This window comes from Lactuca saligna, chromosome 3 (assembly GCF_052625555.1).
Source record: "Lactuca saligna cultivar CGN05327 chromosome 3, ASM5262555v1, whole genome shotgun sequence".
Taxonomy (NCBI): Eukaryota; Viridiplantae; Streptophyta; class Magnoliopsida; order Asterales; family Asteraceae; genus Lactuca; species Lactuca saligna.
The window spans coordinates 183,960,677-183,979,018 of record NC_136419.1 but is presented as its reverse complement, the minus strand read 5'-3'; the positions used below and the strand labels follow the sequence as shown (position 1 = coordinate 183,979,018).

General features: G+C 34.2%; 1 protein-coding gene across 1 annotated transcript; it reads right to left on the bottom strand.

Annotated features, from left to right (window-relative positions):
* Positions 1-3,970: 3,970 nt before the first annotated feature.
* On the bottom strand, positions 3,971-6,780 carry LOC145036238 (uncharacterized). Its single transcript, XM_078984696.1, has 5 exons — positions 6,753-6,780; positions 6,398-6,635; positions 5,792-6,017; positions 4,822-5,298; positions 3,971-4,579 (listed from the first exon to the last, which is right to left on the bottom strand). The coding sequence occupies exons 1-5, from the start codon at positions 6,778-6,780 to the stop codon at positions 3,971-3,973; spliced, it is 1,578 nt and encodes a 525-aa protein (XP_078840822.1).
* Positions 6,781-18,342: the final 11,562 nt, after the last annotated feature.

Genomic DNA, 18,342 nt, shown 5'->3' with positions numbered 1-18,342 from the left:
TCACAGCTAAACATTTATACGACACTGGATAACTACTATTCATTCGTAAAGAGATTTGTGCATTCAGAACTCCGTGAAGGGTTGAAGGTGGAGGAATGTCGTCGATCATCAACCGAAGTGGAAGAAGTAAGCTTTCTAATCTTTTTTGAATGTCGATTGAGTGGAAAACGGGTGTAGTATTGGGTTTATTATTTTTTTTGTTAAAGTGTACATTTTAACGATTCTTAAAACCCTAGAATCCGTTTTTTTCTTTATATCATCGATTATGAACTATAGTTACTCTAAATCGTTGATGATTGTTGATTTAAAGATTGTATTTTACAAATAAAACGTTGGTGTATGTGAATGTTTAAATGAAAATGGTAATTGTAGATGAGTTTCGAAGTTACGGTAGTCTGATATTGAATGTATTTAAAAATTAATCGTTAATGATTGTGATTGAAAGTTTTAAGATGCAGATACATGTGTAGTTGTAGTCGACTACTTTGAACTAAAGTAAGGTTACGAAAACCCAAAAATTAGGGTTTTTTTTTTGCTTTTGTTTTCAGAGTCGTATTGTTGAATGGCAAAGTAAGTAGATTATTAGTAGGACAAGAGGAGTAATTGATGTTAGTATTCGATTGTGAATGGTGTTTAATAGAAAAATAATAAGGAAGGGTATAAATGTCATTACCATTGATTATTTGTAAAATTTGATTGTTTGTGCTACATAAATACTTTTCTAGTATTAATCCTTGTTGTTGGTTGTGTATTGTGTAGATTGTTAAAGGCATATTCGGTTGTGAATGGGTACTTTATTGAGTATGTATGTGGTTTTGATCCTGTACATGATGTACTAAGTAAAGAATAATGGTATAGGAGTCCCTACTGGTTTTTATGAGTAAGTTAATTAAACTGTTTGTTAAGTGGTGATTATTGTAAACATTACTCTGTTCTTGGGTATATGTTTAATTGAGTTTTTGTTTAGTAAGGATAATTTATGATTATTTGGGTTGTTAATGATTCAATTCTGAGTTATAAATGAGTAAGGTATTTTAATTCTACTATTAGGTAGAAAGAAAAGCGAGAGGATATTACTAAAGACGTGATTCAGCAAATTCACTAATGAAGAATCAAATCCATTGCTTATTGATATTGAAGATGACGACAATCAAGGAAACGAAAATAGTACAACCTCGGATTAGAAGAGAAGGACAAAAGAAGTGTTCAACACCTAAGAAGAAAACTAAAAAACAAACTGGTGGTGATGATGATTAAATGAAATTTAAAATATTAAATATCAATTGGAATCTATAGTGATTATGTGCCTTATTTTTTGGACAGGTATGGGGGAACGTATTAATCGCACACCAGATAATTCAATGCGAAGGGATCTTAAAGTTGTAGTTTTGAGCTCAGATTCAAGTAATGTATTTGGTAAGAGATATATCTAAACAATTTACTTATGTGTTTATTTATCATTGATCAAATATGAATATTAAATAAAGTGAATACATGTAAATGAATAAACGTTGCAGCTTTTCCTACCAATCATCCATTCCTTCCACATTTTCCTTTTTGTGATCAATCTACAACACCCAGAGTTTGTAATCATTGACAACATCAAAGTTGATGATCCTAATGATGAGAGATATGGTCAGTTTCCCCAAATCAGTGTAAGTGATTAATAAAATTTACATTACATAGTTAATAAAATTTCATATGTGTTGACAATGTTTTTTACATTTTCAGAAAGAGTACATAGTTGATTACTTAAAATCTCAGAATCATCCAAAAGCTGAGATGTTTTCACATGTGATACCACATAGACTGGAAATGCCTTGAAGAACAATAAACAACAACATTGATTGTGGTGTGTTTACGAAGCGTCACATGGAAACGTATATGGATGGAAGTATGATTGAGTTTAAAGTTGGGTTCAAGAACGAGTCTGCTACACAAGATGATCAACTTGTTAAACTGATGACAAAGTATTTATACAAAATCGTCACTCATAAATATAATGTGCAAAAGGATTATGTGCTGCAAAAGATTGATGAATTCCACAAGATTCCTTCAAGACAATGTTCTCAACTGTTGGCCATTGCAAATGAACAAATTCACAGGAGATTGGATGATTTAAGTTAATTCTGTTAAAAAAGTTATTTTAGTTATGACTTCGATGGTTTCTTTTGGATAGTTTTAAAACAATGGTTTTGTATGCTAATGATGTTAACTTGGGTTGCAGAACGTACAATAGTTCCTTTTGGTTTGCTAATTTTAGTAATGGAATAGTGATATTTTATTAGTTATAATTTTACATTAACATTTGAAAAATTAAATTATGTCAAAAAATGATTATTAACATGACTGGTATAATTTTAGTGTATATTCAGGAATGGTTCTTACTAACAAACATTTGTTAATATGTTATATTACTATGACCATACAATCAGAATTTTTAATAATTTAAATGAATATATCTATATTCTATAATGATTGTTGTTGCTTTTATATCTTAAAGAATGTTGTTATTCAAATCTTCTCTATTCTAATAAAAGAATAGTTTTAATCTCCTTTTGACATATGTCATCATATTAGGCCTCCTAATTAATACACATTTTATTCTTTTTTTGTCATGTGTCACCCTATTAAACCTATTAATTAATGCATGTCACTTGTCAACCTATTAATTCTCTATTTCAAAATTTAAAATTTTCACTTTAATTACAATAAATTAATAACAATGGAATAAAAATTAAAATAAAATTATTACAAATTATAAGGTGATATAATTTCACATATTTATTTAAATTAACGATTATAATTGATTATTAATTTTGTGTTCTAACTATTAAAGTTTAATTAATTTTGTAGTCATGGTTTCACGGGTTATAAACTAGTATTGAATAATAGCATAAATACATATATTATTCATAACATATTATACTTTAAATGCAAATTGTTTTAACTTAACAGAAGAGTATTTAACAATTTTCATATCATTAAATTGTTGAAAGTAATTAATGTATTTATGATATTATTCATTATTGACTATAACAAAGGGTTTAAAGTCGACCATGGTTAAACTTATCAGTAAAATTTACCCAAAAGCAAACGTAAATCAATATATGATGTATAGGTGTTTTAAAAGTTAATCGTACAAACATTTGTTATTATGATATACTACTAACAACCAAGGTTGTAGAACTCATTACTCGGTACCTGTTCGGCCGACTACCGAGTAGCGAGTACTTGGGAATACTCGGGATTTGGAAATTTGTGTAGAAATATTTTTCGGGAAATTATATATGTCAAAATCATAAGATAAAATCATAAGTTGATTGAAATATATAACAAAATTAGATACATGTGAATACACAAAAAAATGAAAAACACATAATGGTCTAACTTCGTGAATAATTACTGAAAATTTAAGATATATATGTAGTAATAATCGCATACGTGTGTGTTAAATAATAAATCATTAAGTATATTATACATATTAATCACCGAGTTGACTGAATTTCACAACAATACTCAGTTCAGTAAGGGGCCAATAGGGAGTACCCGTGATTATACAACTCGCCTCGGCAAGGGGGAGTAACGAGTACTCGGAGGAGTAATCGGCCAACTCGGTGAGTTTTACAACACTACTAACAGCATACAATAAACTATGAATACTGCTTGAATTGTATATGACTATAGTCTATAATGATTGATGTTTTTATAATTTGAAGAAAGGAAAAATATATCTATTCTAAGTGCAAACTGTTTTAATCAAATAACAGAGGTTTAAATGCCTGATAAAATCATTAATCTGTTAGGATTACCAGATTTGGCAATGCTATTATTCATTGTTGAATAAAACAAAACGTTAAAAATAATAAAGGTGTTTTAAGATAACATAACATACTAAATCGTAGAAACATATTCTTATTCATAAATCTAATAGAAAAGTAAAATCTATTAGGCAAACGAATGGGCCATTTTAAGCTTGTTTTGACTCTCGTGCAAGTCTGACTTTGCAAGTCCAATTATGGTTAACATATTGATTGCAACCTGTGCACATTCTAGTTTTTTTCTTTGCAGCTGCAACAACTTTCTCAATAGCACTAACCATTCTTTTCTTAGTTCCACTACCCTTGGTACGTATAGATGAAGGTGGATGGATATTTATTTCATCAGGAATGTTGCGTATTCCAAGCATCCGAATAATTTCTTCTTCATCATTATCAGGTGATGTTTGGTTTGAACTGCGAAAATCCATTGCTGCCTCCTTCAACTTATGTGTTTTTTCAAAACATTCCAACAATTTCTCCTTGCTTCTTTTGAAATGATCCAAGCAGTATTCAATATTTTTGTATGCCTCTGTTAGAAGTTTAAAGGTGTCATCTTCTGTTTCCATGGCAACATGTTTCATGGCAAGCAAATGGCTGGAAGTTGCATCCATTCTCCATCTTCTTAGAATATACTGCTCTGGAATCTCTTCAATATGGTTGTTTTTCAATACAACAAAAATATGACGACACAAAATGCTAGTACGTATGAAGTGATTGCATGAACATTTAACTTCTTTTTCAAGCAACATTAGTTCAACCTACATTGTATAATAAAAATAATGTATGTTAGTAACTGATTGAATTAACATATTAGTTGGTGGTTATTGCATAATATTGAAACAAGTATATGTAATTTAAAAATAATGATATAATATACTTGTATGATCACTAATGAATAGCATTTAAACGATGAATATAACCTTGCATTTTATCATCTTATCCGTTTATGTAATCATAACAACTTGTCACCCATCAATCTTTTCAACACTGTCGATAGAACAGTACCAGGCTGCTTTAAATATTTCATTTTTGACCTCATAGAATTTTTTTTAGTGTAAACCGCAGCTGCATGTTTTAGTAATCCACTTGGAAGCGTCATTTCATGCTTTGCATTTTTTGTATCATGTTCTAGTTTCTGTTGAGCATTTCGTTGCTTTCCAATTGCGGTGTCGTAGTTCATCATGAAATAGATAAGCAAATTACCAGAGTTAGAGTATTTACTAAAAAATGAGTTGACGCTTTCAGACCTTGAAGTAGTTTTCATCAGACCGTGTAGTGGCATGTCTTTAAAATAGGCTGGAATCCAAAGCTTTCGATCCCTGTACATGTCTTTGATCCATCTTTTGTCCTGTAGTTTGAATTTTCTCATAAGTAGTTTCCACCTTGATTCAAAGACTTCAGGCTCGATGTAGACATTCCAAACAAGCTTAGTAAAACGCTTTCGAAAATCAGTGTTTTTCAAAAAATCGGCTGAAACCTAAAAAAAATTAGAATTTTATAGGATTAACTATGAATAAACAATATGTATGCTAATCATTTTTAAAAATGTGTAAACTGTGTAAATCATTGCTGAATAAAACATGTTGCGTGTTAACTTTAACCAAAATATACACACCTTGGCTTGTAGTTTTTTCATAATGTGCCACATACATAAACGATGATTAGAAATAGGAAATATTGCTTTAATGGCCTGTAGAATTGCTAGATCTTGGTCTGTTAAAACTAATTGATGGTGTTTTACATGTGCTTTCAAAAAAGCTTCGAGCAACCAACGATAAGATTCTATTGACTCGTTGCTTAACAAACCTGCTCCAATGTTTATTGAACGTTTGTGGTTATCAATGGCTGTAAGCAGCACAAAAATCATTCCATACATGTATTAAAAAGGTAATTAAAAACAAATTGAACATTGATTATAAACTCAAAAAACATCAATATTCATATTTAAAGAAAAAAAAATGTATAATAACTATAAGAGCAAACTTATTTGTTCGGAATGTAGCATCAAATGAGATCACATCTCCAAACTCCTTGTAATATAACGTATCGGTTTCATCCGCCCAAAACATTGCGTTTAACACACTATCAACACATTTATACTCAAATGTGTAGTTATGTAACTCATCTTTCCTCATGTTCATTTTGTCAACAACTAGCTGTGCATCCTTGTCACCTATAATGTTTCCCATCTTCCTTCTAAAATTTTTATAATCAATTGCTTCAGGGCTAACGTTTTCATAACCTCCTTGCAAACTAGCTTGTAACTTATGTGCCTTTGTTGCACCAATGTTAGATGTTGAAGAACGCACTATAAACTCCTTGTCTTTATAACTAAGTCGTCATGCACGTTTGGAATACCGTCTTTCTTCTTTAGTTTCTAGGGGGTGGTTGTGATTCTCTTCAAACTCATATTTTTACAAGCATTAGTTCACATATGTAACATTTCAAACTTTATCAATGCCTTGCAGTCCGTGATTCTGAAGTTTGAGTTTCGTTTATTCCTTCCACTTCCCTCAGGATCCAAAGTGTCAGTTGATCTGTTAGGTATTTTACCCATTTTGTTGCACACTACATACCTTTTTTTAATGGTTTTGTCACCAAACCTTGTTACTGTATTTAACCTGACACCAAAACCTGCTTTATCTGCATATAATTTATACGTTTCAACCGCCTCCTCTAATGATTGATAAGTAGCATCTACATCTGGCATAAATTCTTTAGGAACAATAGGTTTCCACAACTTGGTTTTCCCACCGGGCGAGTCAACAACATTACTATTGAATGATTCCTCTTCAGAATCAGTTCGATTTGTACCTGTTTTTTTAGACAACAAAAAACAATAATGCGACATGAGAGACATGATAAAAATTTCGATCAATTACGTATACATAAACTAAACAGTTTTATAATCATAATCAACGTCTGTGAAACAGTAATCAAAGTTGAAGTGTTTACTCATTTTAATCGTATTAACGCATAATCACCAATGCTTATCAAACTTAATCAACATTGTATTAAACTTAAAAAACAATGTACAACGATATGTGATATACACCAACATTAACTAATTAATACATACAAAGTATATGATTAATCGTATACAAATATGTATTGAATAAATGACATGTCTTATTCATCATATACAAAAATTCAATAATGATTGTAATACATGATCTATATTTAAAAGATGTTGATGTTGTTCTCATTTGTTACCTTTACTCGCATAATCAAATAATTGATTTCTTCCGCTGTATTAATCATCCGAATGATAGAAATCGTCTTCATCATATTGATTATTGTCGAATGCTTTGTCGCCATATTGATCATCATCTTCGGTATCCTCGCTACTGTAATCAAAACAGTCTGACATCAATATTTTGGGATAACAAATTCCAACGTTGTTATCTTCGACTGTAAACGATGTTACAGATACAAATGTCGATTGACTAAATCACGAATGATATACTGGAAATCGTATCTTCAATTTTATATCTCCTTGAACGATAACTATGGAATATCCCTTAATTATAGGTAAATATTAATGGATAATATATTGATTATAATTGTATTATATTAATTAAAAATTATATTAAATACAAATTTACTTAAATACCCTAATAAAATGTTTGGCTGATAAGTGTTCTCGCGTTCTCAACCTTTTAGGCATTCTTATTTGATCCTACTCCTATATATATATATATATATATATATATATATATATATATATATATATATATATATATATATATATATATATATATATATATATATATATATATATATATATATATATATATATATATATATATATATATATATACAAGGTTCTAAATAACATAAAGCGTGACTTGGCGGCAATGTCAAGCCTCAAGCTTTTCCAAGCCTTAGCGAGTCACGATGTTTGTAAGGCGTGACTTAAGGCGACAATTTTCTATATAATTAATATTTTCATATGTATTTTCAACTATTATTCATTTTTATACACATATATGAGTTAACACGGCGTTTTGGCAAAGGTTGGCGGCATGTGCAAGCATTGGAGTCGTGGCGCGCATGACGAGCTTTTTAGAACATTGTGTGTGTATGTATATATATATATATATATATATATATATATATATATATATATATATATATATATATATATATATATATATATATATATATATATATATATATATATATAGTCGGTCAATTGATTTTGAGGATGCTTTGCGAAAACTAAAATTAAACCCCTTTAAATATAACTTTTTATATAAGGAAAATAAATTTATAGAATGAGATATAACCAGAGAAAACTTAAAAAATAACTAAATTAATTAATTGGTCCGTTAATTTTAAAGACACTGTGTGAAAACTAAAATTGGACCCTTCTAAATAGAAAAATAAATTTGTAGGAGTGAGTTTTAACATGATAAAACTCAAAAAGTAATTACAAAGGTTTTTATTATTTAAATAAGAAAAGTAAAATTTTATAAAAATTGAGGGATAGAATATATAAACTTCTAAAACTGATTTGTTAAAGAAGTTAGAAGATTGGTTAAATTGTGAAATTGATAATATAAATAAATGGTTAAAACATTAAAGTGAAATTAAATGATTCGGAAGTTCAAAATTTTGTCATCAAATAGGCTTGAACATAGGATTATTGGAAATAGAGAAACCCCTTTGCCCAGTTGAGCTAAGTGATCTTTATTTTAGCAAATGCAAATAATGATATATAACATGTAATTCACACAAAAAAAAATAACAATAATAAAAAACTAAGGGTGGGCCTAGGGCCACCCTGACTCTGGTGTGGCTCCGCCCATGCATTGGTGAAGTGAGAGTAAAATGGTTTTTTTTTTCACAAATTGAACTGATGACAACCATGAAATAAGGATCAAAATTGCAAAAAATTACAAAAGTATTCGTTTTTGGACTTGAAAAAAAGATAAAATTTGTAAGTTACTCTAAAATATTTCGTATCTTGGAGTAACATAGTATCTTTGTAGAGACCAGCCATGGCACTCCCACAACTTCTGGGCAGGAGCGGACACAAGAAGACTATAAGAGGAGCCCCAATGGATAAAAAAAATTAATAGAGCATGCCCTCAACGTACTATTGGGATAAATTTGAAAAATAAAAAGGAAGCCAACTCTTGTGTCTCTATTTTCCAATGTTTAGCAGCAATAACTAACAAAAAAAAAACATTTATTACAATTTTACAGAAAAAAAGCAATACTAGAAAAGTTGTTTTTTCTAAAGAACATTTAGTAGGAGTCCTAGAATACGTGCATTTAAATGAAAATTCCTTAGAAATCCCTTGGAATTTCTACACGTTTTCGATGGAAACTTATGTTGGAGGCTTTTATCTCGGAAATAACTAGAAATGATATGGGTTAATTTAAAAAAAATTCTATTCTTGTATCTTTAATAAAAAAAAATTGCATCGATGATCATCCGAACTTAGGTCAATTCAATATTATTTTCGTCCATATAATTATGTAGATACTACAAGGAAACGGAGTTATGCCGATGACACCTATCCCGACGACGCATGTCGTCGCCATATCTTTTGTAAACTTTGACCGCTTTTCTTTGACTAGGATATTTGTGCTGATGACACGTCGTCGCTACAAGTCTGGCGGGAATGACAAAATTGTTTGTGGTATTCTGAAAGTCTATACCGACGACATGTCGTCAGGATAGATATCAAAAAATCTACTATCCATTTATTTTTATTCCATGTGCCAGAAATACAGTACGACGTAGTTTTATGTATGTTATACCAACGACGAGTCGTTGGCATGACACATGACGATCCGCATGATTCGGCTACCCCGATGACAAGTCGTCGGCATAGGGTTTTTTTTTTTTTTTTTCAGCAAAAAACGAAACGACATCGTTTATATATACCCTATACCGACAACATGTCGTCGGCATATAGGTTTACCCTTAAAAGAACGCAGTCTTTGTTCATTTGCACACCGCGACGCTCTTCATTCACCCTCTCCGACGAAAATCATCTTCCAACTTCCATAACCGGCGATTAGACCCAAGTAATGTATTTCCACTCTTATTGAGTTTTTTTATTGTTGCGTGATAATTATTTTTACCCCGAATTTGGGGTTTTTTTTGGTGTTTCGAGTTGTTCACCGGTGACGAAGCACCACCGTCTGTCTTCCACCGCCTCAAGCTTTCCCACCGACAAGAATTGTAACGTCTGTTTTTCTAGGTTAGACATTAATGATGATGTAATAGTCTAGGTCAACCTTTGTAACTTATTTTTGAAATAATAAAAATGTATTATTTGATTATTATGTGTTTATTGCTTAATTATTATGATTTAATGAATTAAGGATAAAAATAAACATCAAAAATAAACGTTAGATAAACCCGATATCTATGAAGAAAGTTGTAGTGGTTGAAACAAGGATTTCGGTGATATAAAGTATACCGAAATCCGAGTTATAACGAAGAAATTATGACTTGTCGAAGTTTCGCGACATAACTGATACGATGATGTATGACGTTAAAAGTGAATTTACAATAAAGTATTTTTTTTCTTAGCAAACTAAATGAAAGTCGTAGTATTCGTTAATCCGAGAGCGTGCATAAAAAGAATGTCCAAATCTGACTTCGTATGAGGAAGTTATGAATTTTCTAAGATTTGACATAGTAGTAGGCAGTTCGAAACTCGAATTTTAGATCGAGTGATTTTTAACCAAAACAACCTAAACAAGAATTGAAGATCTTATCAATTATAGTTTAACTGTGAAAAGGACAGACGAAAACGGACATCGGATAATGAAGTTAGGAATATTTAACAGACTTTTCCTGTCCCGGATTGTTAAACATATAACTTTAAAAATAAAATAAAAATTAGTTGATGGAGTCTGAACGAAAGTTGTAGAGCACGCTTATAGCTACGTGTGGATATTAAGGACGTTAAAAACAAAATTCGTATGTGAAAGTTACGAATTTTTGAACTTAGGGCACAAACTTTGAGGTTGGTCCGGGGGAGTACGCCCAACGTACAGAAGGAGTATGCCCAGCGTACTCGTGTAAGTGTTTCGAAGTCTGTTACCCTCCCTACTCATTTGCATGAGAGCCACCTATCGTAGCCTTGACGCATCCGAGCTGATCCACTTCGTACACCCAACATACGAAGTTACACCCAACGAAGAAGTGTGTGAGGCAGTACGCCCCGCGTACCTGAGCTGTACCCCCGACGTACTAAGGTGCTTCGGTCTCCACTAAATAGGAACTGAAGCCAGCCATATTATGTTACAAAATTTTGCTTCTTTCACCCTCTACTTTCCCTTTTGTTGCAAAAATTACCCTAACCCTAGTATATCATCCTAGCATCGTAAGCAATCCCCGGAGAGCCCGAAGATCCCGAGAAAAGAGTTTTTTCGAGACGAAACTCTGCCCACGTGAATCCCGGTTTTTGAGAAAACATCCCAGTTTCATCGAAAAATATTGTTTTAAGAAACGAAGTACTGCCCGATTATCGTTAAATCAAGTGAGTGTGTAATTACTTTCATCTTACACATAGATATGAAGTATTTTCTATAAAATATGTGCTATGTGTATATTTATTGTTTGTTTATTTGTGATGGGTGTTGAATAAATGTTTTATAAAGGTTTTTAAATAATTTAAACTGTATATGTATTTTTATCTACAAATATGTTGGGTATAACATGGGTAGATGAAATAGTTGTTATGTGTTAAAATGGGGAGAAGCCTCGATGTTGTTGTTGTTGTTCTAGTTATCTAGAGGAGTATAGATGACGACCACAAACCTTTTTAGACAGTCCAGTGGAACGCTAGCAGGCTTGTAACCTGTAGGTGTTGGTGAACTATATGTTTGCTAGTGTACTCCACCCCCCCCCCCCCTCATGGTTGCCTTACGGACATAAATTGCTGAGGAATCCCCTTAGCAGTAAAGTCCATACCGATGATGATCCTTAGGCTAGGTCCCTTATGATAGATGTTTAGGGATGTAAAGTGAGGATAATGGGAACGGGTAATCGGGGTTATTGTTGGTTGATGAAATTAATAAATTTATTATTGGTCGATGAAATTAATAAATTTATTATTATTTGTGGGTTGAAAACCCTGTTTGCTCACCAGGCTCCCAAGCTTGAACAACTAAACTTTTTGTATTACAGGTAGTGGACCCAGAGCATAGTTTGATGATGAAGAGGGATTTTTGATTTCTAGGCTAATAGTTGTAAATAACTGTTGTAAGACTTATGATGTATAGTTTATGCTTTTGGCATGTATCGGAACATGACATCCCGAGGTTTTGATATATAATGAAAATACATATTTCTTTAAGAAATGTTTTGATAAATTTTTATCACGTTTTGTTTTGGGGACAAATTCCGCAACATCTTTTAAAAGATTACTCTGATTTGATTTTAAAAGCATAAATTAAATCGGTCTTTTCTAGCCGAGAAATTTGGGGACGTCACATGTTATACATTATATGCTAGTTATTGATAGGCTTAGACTGGTAGACCTTTAGGACTACCTACGATTTCTGTCTGCATGATTATCTGTCTGTTGCTTATGTTTTTTAACTGTTATATATCGATATATTGTGTTGGGTTGAGGTTGTACGAATACGAATACGAATACGAATACTAATACGAATATGAATACGAATACGAATATAATCAATAGGATAGTACGAATACAAATATGTATACGAATACGAATACGAATAGATATAGGAATACGAATGCGAAATGACGCCTTTGGATGACACCATGACTTCGAATATACAGTTAGTGTACCCCTTGAGTGTCACCAGAGTTTCGAATTAAATACGAAAGTACGCCTCTGGACCTCTACTGAGTTTCGAATACATCCGCCTCAGAATGTCGACAGAGATTCGAAAATACATCTAATGTACTCTTTTGGAAATCACCAGAACTTCGAAAATACTGTAATGTACGCTTTTGTGTGACTCCAAATATTCGAAAATACAACTAAGTTAGTAGATGATAGACATTCGAATGTAGGATAACTAAGAGTTTAGAATACTTAACTAATACTACAAGTATGGTAATTATTAGTACTTCAAAATCAAACCTAAGAACCAACCTCAACACATAAGAAAATATGGGATTTTCCTGAAGTAACATAACAACTAGTAACAAGATTAGAAACGAATAGATAACTCAACACATAGGAAAATATGGGATTTTCCTGGGGTAGTATAACAACTCATAAACGAATAAAGTAACAAACGAATAACTAAACTATTTGGAAAATATGGGATTTTCCTGGAATGACATAACAAACCATTTTCGAATTGGTAACAAAAGGTAACTAAACTGTTTTCATAAGAAAATAAGGGATTTTCTTGAACAACAACTTTTCAGAAAGCAAAGGAAACTCGTTCTTTTCAAAACTAAACCGCTTATAAACTCACCAGCTTTATGCTGATTTTCAAACTGCTTGTATTCTCAGGTTAGCGTTAGACAGGTACACAGCTACCCTTTAGAGAAGACGGAGCATCCCGAAGACTAGTCTTTACTTTTGTTCATATGATATATGTATAAAACTTGTATAAATTTCTTTCAAACAGACGTAATCAATATTATGTAATGTAATGTTTTGTGTTTACTGTTTTACTATGTGCATTGGATTTGATACTCAAAGTGGAGTCTGCCCCGGAAATGTTTACGCCTTCGGTTTTCGGGGTGTGACATATTTGTATCAGAGCCCTTGTTTATAGTGAACTAGTATACCAAAGCTTGCATGGTATAAGACTATAAACATTAAGGGGCCTAAGTGCTATAAACTAAGAGTATACCCTAAAATATAAGTATTTTCGAAAGTATACAAGTATACCTAACCGTCGAGATCCGTAACTACAAGTAGAACAAAACATAAGTAAATAGATGTTGTATGCCGCGGTTAAACCTGGGCAGTTATGTAGTCGTGTCTAGGATCAATATAGCCTGGCCAACTATATTCATTCGAGACATGGCCAACATGTGCTTGGGAGTGACTGTGATGTGCAACATGCCTAAAACTTACCCAATACCCAAACAATGAGCCGTCGTTGCAACGAGACAAGAAATACTATGGGAGTATTTCTCGAACCAATCCTTTGTAGAAATCCTCACCCCAGCGTTTCTCCTCAATTATTCTTTTAGCGATAGTTTATCTGTTTTGATAATTCATTCCTGCTTTATCGCTTAATAGAATTCTATGTCTGTCATAAAGAGATATCCCTTGTATCATATCTCTTGATTCAATTCGGAGGACTTACCATCCTCTCTTTCTTGATCTTATTAGATCAAGATGCCTCCAAGAAAGAGACCCATCTCAAAGACCAACAACAACAATCCTCCTCCACCACCCCCTTCCCTTCAAATCGATCTAGTAACCCTTCAGACAATTTTAACTGCAGCATTTACATCAGCCATGTCGCAAACGAACCCCGGTAGTTCAGGAGGTGGTCCCCAGCCTCAAAACTAGGAAGGTAGCCAAGGACACCGAAAGGAGTGTTCCTATAAAGACTTTATGAACACAAAACCCACATTCTTCGATGGCACAGGAGGTGTCATTGCTCTAACTCGGTGGTTAGAGAAGATCAAATCTATCTTTGAGATTTGTGCTTGTTCAGAATCCGACAAGGTGAAGTTTGTCGCCTGCACTCTCACCAATAAAGCTCTGACTTGGTGGAACGGCCGAGTCAAATCCCTAACTCTACCTGTAGCCAATGCTATGGGTTGGGAAGTTATGAAGGAACTTCTGCACGCGGAGTATTTCCCTCGGGGTGAAATTTAGAATCTGGAACATGAACTCTGGAACCTGAAGATGAAGGGTTTTGATATCACCGCCTACACATCCAGATTTGATGACTTGGCGCTTCTCTGTCTGGGATTGGTTACCCCGGAGAGCAAAAAGATTCAGAGGTTTATCTGGGGATTAACCCAGCTAACCAAAGGGAATGTTATAGCTGCGAAGCCGGATACTTATGACAGTGCCAAATGCCTAGCACAAATCCTGATCGACCATAATGATGAACAAGAAGAAGAAGCCACCACACCTGAGCCAACAGAGAAGAGTGGCAAGAAAAAAAAGTTTTGGAAGCAGAAGAAGAGTCAGTCTTCCCCGGAGCCCTCGAAGAAACAGCAGATAGTGGCAGTCCCCACTGCCACTACCCCTGTTGCTGTTTCTGCTGTCAGTTCCTCAGCCCAAGGACCTATCACTGAGTATGCCAGTATCCTCCAGTGGTGTAACTAGTACAGTTACCACCATCGTATCCCTGGCCCTTGTCGTGTGTAACGCCCGCAAATCCGAGCTAGTCAATTTAGAGGCAATAGGGGTCAAAAATGACTTTTCGACAAAAGATTAATTATAATAAATAATCTTAACTAAGTTGTGGTATATGTCACGAGGTTTCTGTACATATAAAGAACGCCGAAATCTGAGTTATAACGAAGAAGTTATGACCCGTCGAAGTTTCGCGACAAAACCGGTACGATACCGGAAAGCGTAAATAGTGAATTTACGATAGAGCGAGATTTAGCCTTAGCGATCTAAATGAAAGTCGTAGAATATGTTAAACTAAGAACATCGATAAAAAGAACGCCCAAATCTGACTTCGTATGAAGAAGTTATGATTTTTCGAAGTTTCGGGCTAGCAGTGTACAACCCGGAATTCGAATATTAGATCGAGCGGGTTTTAGCCGACACGACCTGAACAAGAATCGAAGAATCTGTTGAGAGTAGCATAATGAGAAAAAGATGGGCGAAAACGGATGTCGGATGAAGAAGTTATGAGGATTTAACGGACCAATCGTGTCCCGGGCCATTAATAATATAAAAATTTAAAATCGAGCCAAAATTAGCCGACGAAGTCTAAATGAAAGTTGTAGAGTAGGTTCCCACCTTCGTGTGGATATAAAGAACGTCGAAAACGGAGCTCGTATGCGAAAGTTATGATTTTTAGAAGTCGGAAAGTGAATTTGCGAAATCTGTTGCGAGGGAGATGACGTGGCTCAATCAGGGCCGTCGTTTGCTGATCACGCTTCGCTTCGGATTCACGACACATCGCTTCGCAGTACACCCCGCGTCCGAAGAAGTTACGCCCCGCGTAGAATCGATCTGATCCATACGATGGGTGCAAGACAGCTGGGTCCGAGCTGGCGAGGAGTACGCCCAACGTACCCTCGGTACGCCCAGCGTAAGGTCCGAAGCTTTGGCTATAAAAGGGGGGCCGAGGCAGCTTCAATTTTCACTCCAAATTCTCATTCTCTCTCTAGTTTCTTTCTCTCTCTAAGGTTCCAAACCATCCCTAAAGTCTAGGTGAACCCCTAGCACCCTAAGGAAGCCCCGAGGCTCTCGGAGTCCCAAGAAAAAGGAGTTTTTCGGTTTCGAAACGCTGCTCCAATTAAGTTCCGGTTTTCGATAAAATTCGCTGTAAGTACGCTACGCTTACGCAATTTTTAATATAGCTTCCAAATAATTATAGGAATGTTATTAGGTCCTTAAAATAATTATTTGGGCTATTATTATGAATTATATTGAGCATTATTAACGCTTAATAATAGTCAAACTGATTAATGTGTCGCGGTTATCGTTAAACTAAACCCTAGTTGTATCGGTACTAGGTTTTATCGAATGAACATCGTTTTGAGAGTATCGAAGCGCTGTCCGAGTGCTGAGTCACCACCTAATCAGGTGAGTTCATGGTCCCTTTCATCTTACACATAGATATGAAGTATTTTAATATAAATTACGTGCTATGTGTATATATTGTTTGAATACTTGTTGTCTATGCTGGATGAATGATTTATACATGTTTTAAATGATTTAAACTGTATATTTATTTTATATCTACAAATATGTTGGGATAAAACATGGGTAGATGAAATAGTTGGCGAGTGATGAAATAAAATAATGAGAGATAGGTGATGATAGGAAGGTGATGATAGATAGGTGATTATGAATTGGTGATGTAGGATACTAAAACCTTGTCCGACAATTTGGAGATGTAGTCATCTACCAGAGTATAGATGGCGACCGCAGACTATTATAGACAACCCCGTGGAAACACCAGCAGGGTAGTAACCTGTAGGTGATGAATTACGAGTCCAGGCGATGTTGTGGCTACGTATTCATGCGATGATAGTCTAACCCATATTATGAATTACGAGTCCAGGCGATGTTGTGGCTACGTATTCATGTGATGATAGACTAACCCTTATCATGATTTACAAGTCCAGGTGATGTTTTGGCTGTGTAATCATGCGATGATACCCTAAATCTTGCTAGACACATATTGAGGGAGTAATCCCCGGAATAGTATTGTCTATGCAATGTAGGCGATGATCCTTAGGTAAAGTTTGTAGGAACAATCATATAAGGAAATACGATGTAAGGAGATGAGAAGTAAATATGATATAGGAGATGACCCTTGAGATAATATCTTTAGGGAAGACTAAAAGAAGATAATGGGGATGGGTAATTGGGTTGAGTGTTTGATTGTTTAAACATAATAACTATATTATTGTGGGTTGAAAACCCTATGTACTCACCAGGTTTCCCAACCTGACCCACTCAGTTTATGTATATCACAGGTGACGAAATGAAGTGACATTACACTGAGAGATTTAAAGAGATGTAGATCACTAGTGTAAATAATTGTAAGTTCTATTTATGCTTATGTTTCTGTATTAACGATGACATCCCAAACGTTTTAAGATGAATAAAAATACGTTTCTTCGAAAATGTTTTAATAACGTATTTATCATTTTTTCTGGGAACAAATTCCGCAACCTTTTTATAAAATGAAGTACTCTGATTTTCATAAAGCATAAACAAAATCGGTCTTTTCTGGCCGTGATTTTGGGGATGTCACAGTTGGTATCAGAGCATTAGTTTAAGCGAACTAGGAATATGGATTTATTTCTAGACTTAAACTTAGAATGCTTGGCGATGATTGTGAGATGTGAGCACTAGCTTATTATAGGAATGATGCCTAAATTGCTTTTATGTGCTAAATGATTAGTTATGCTATAGTTTGATCGGATCTATGGTCTATTGCCGATCGGATCTGGAAACCTTATGTGTTTAGGATTCTAAACGTACGACTACGATATTAGAACTAGCATATAAACGTTTCGGAGTGATAAGGATGATTTAACCGTCAATCCTAAGTAAAGATCTAGATTCACTTTATTCGGTGTATAGATCAAGATGGCAAGAACCCGCAGCGGGAACGCGAATGCAAATAGGAATAGAAACTGACCCCCAGTGATTGAGCAAATACCGGTGATGGAAGCCGCTGCTGAGCCAGCCTCGATGGCCGGAGTGCAAGCGATGATCCAAGCGATGTTGGATCGTCAAATGGAGGAAACTAGGCGTTTGCTCCAGCAAAATCGAGAGGAAGCGACCGTTCAGATCGAACAGCCCGAGTTGAACGAAGGGCAGACTGAGGAGGGAAACTACAGTGGGACTGTTGGTCAAGCCAACCCACCAATAGTTAGGGAAAACCACCAGGATGA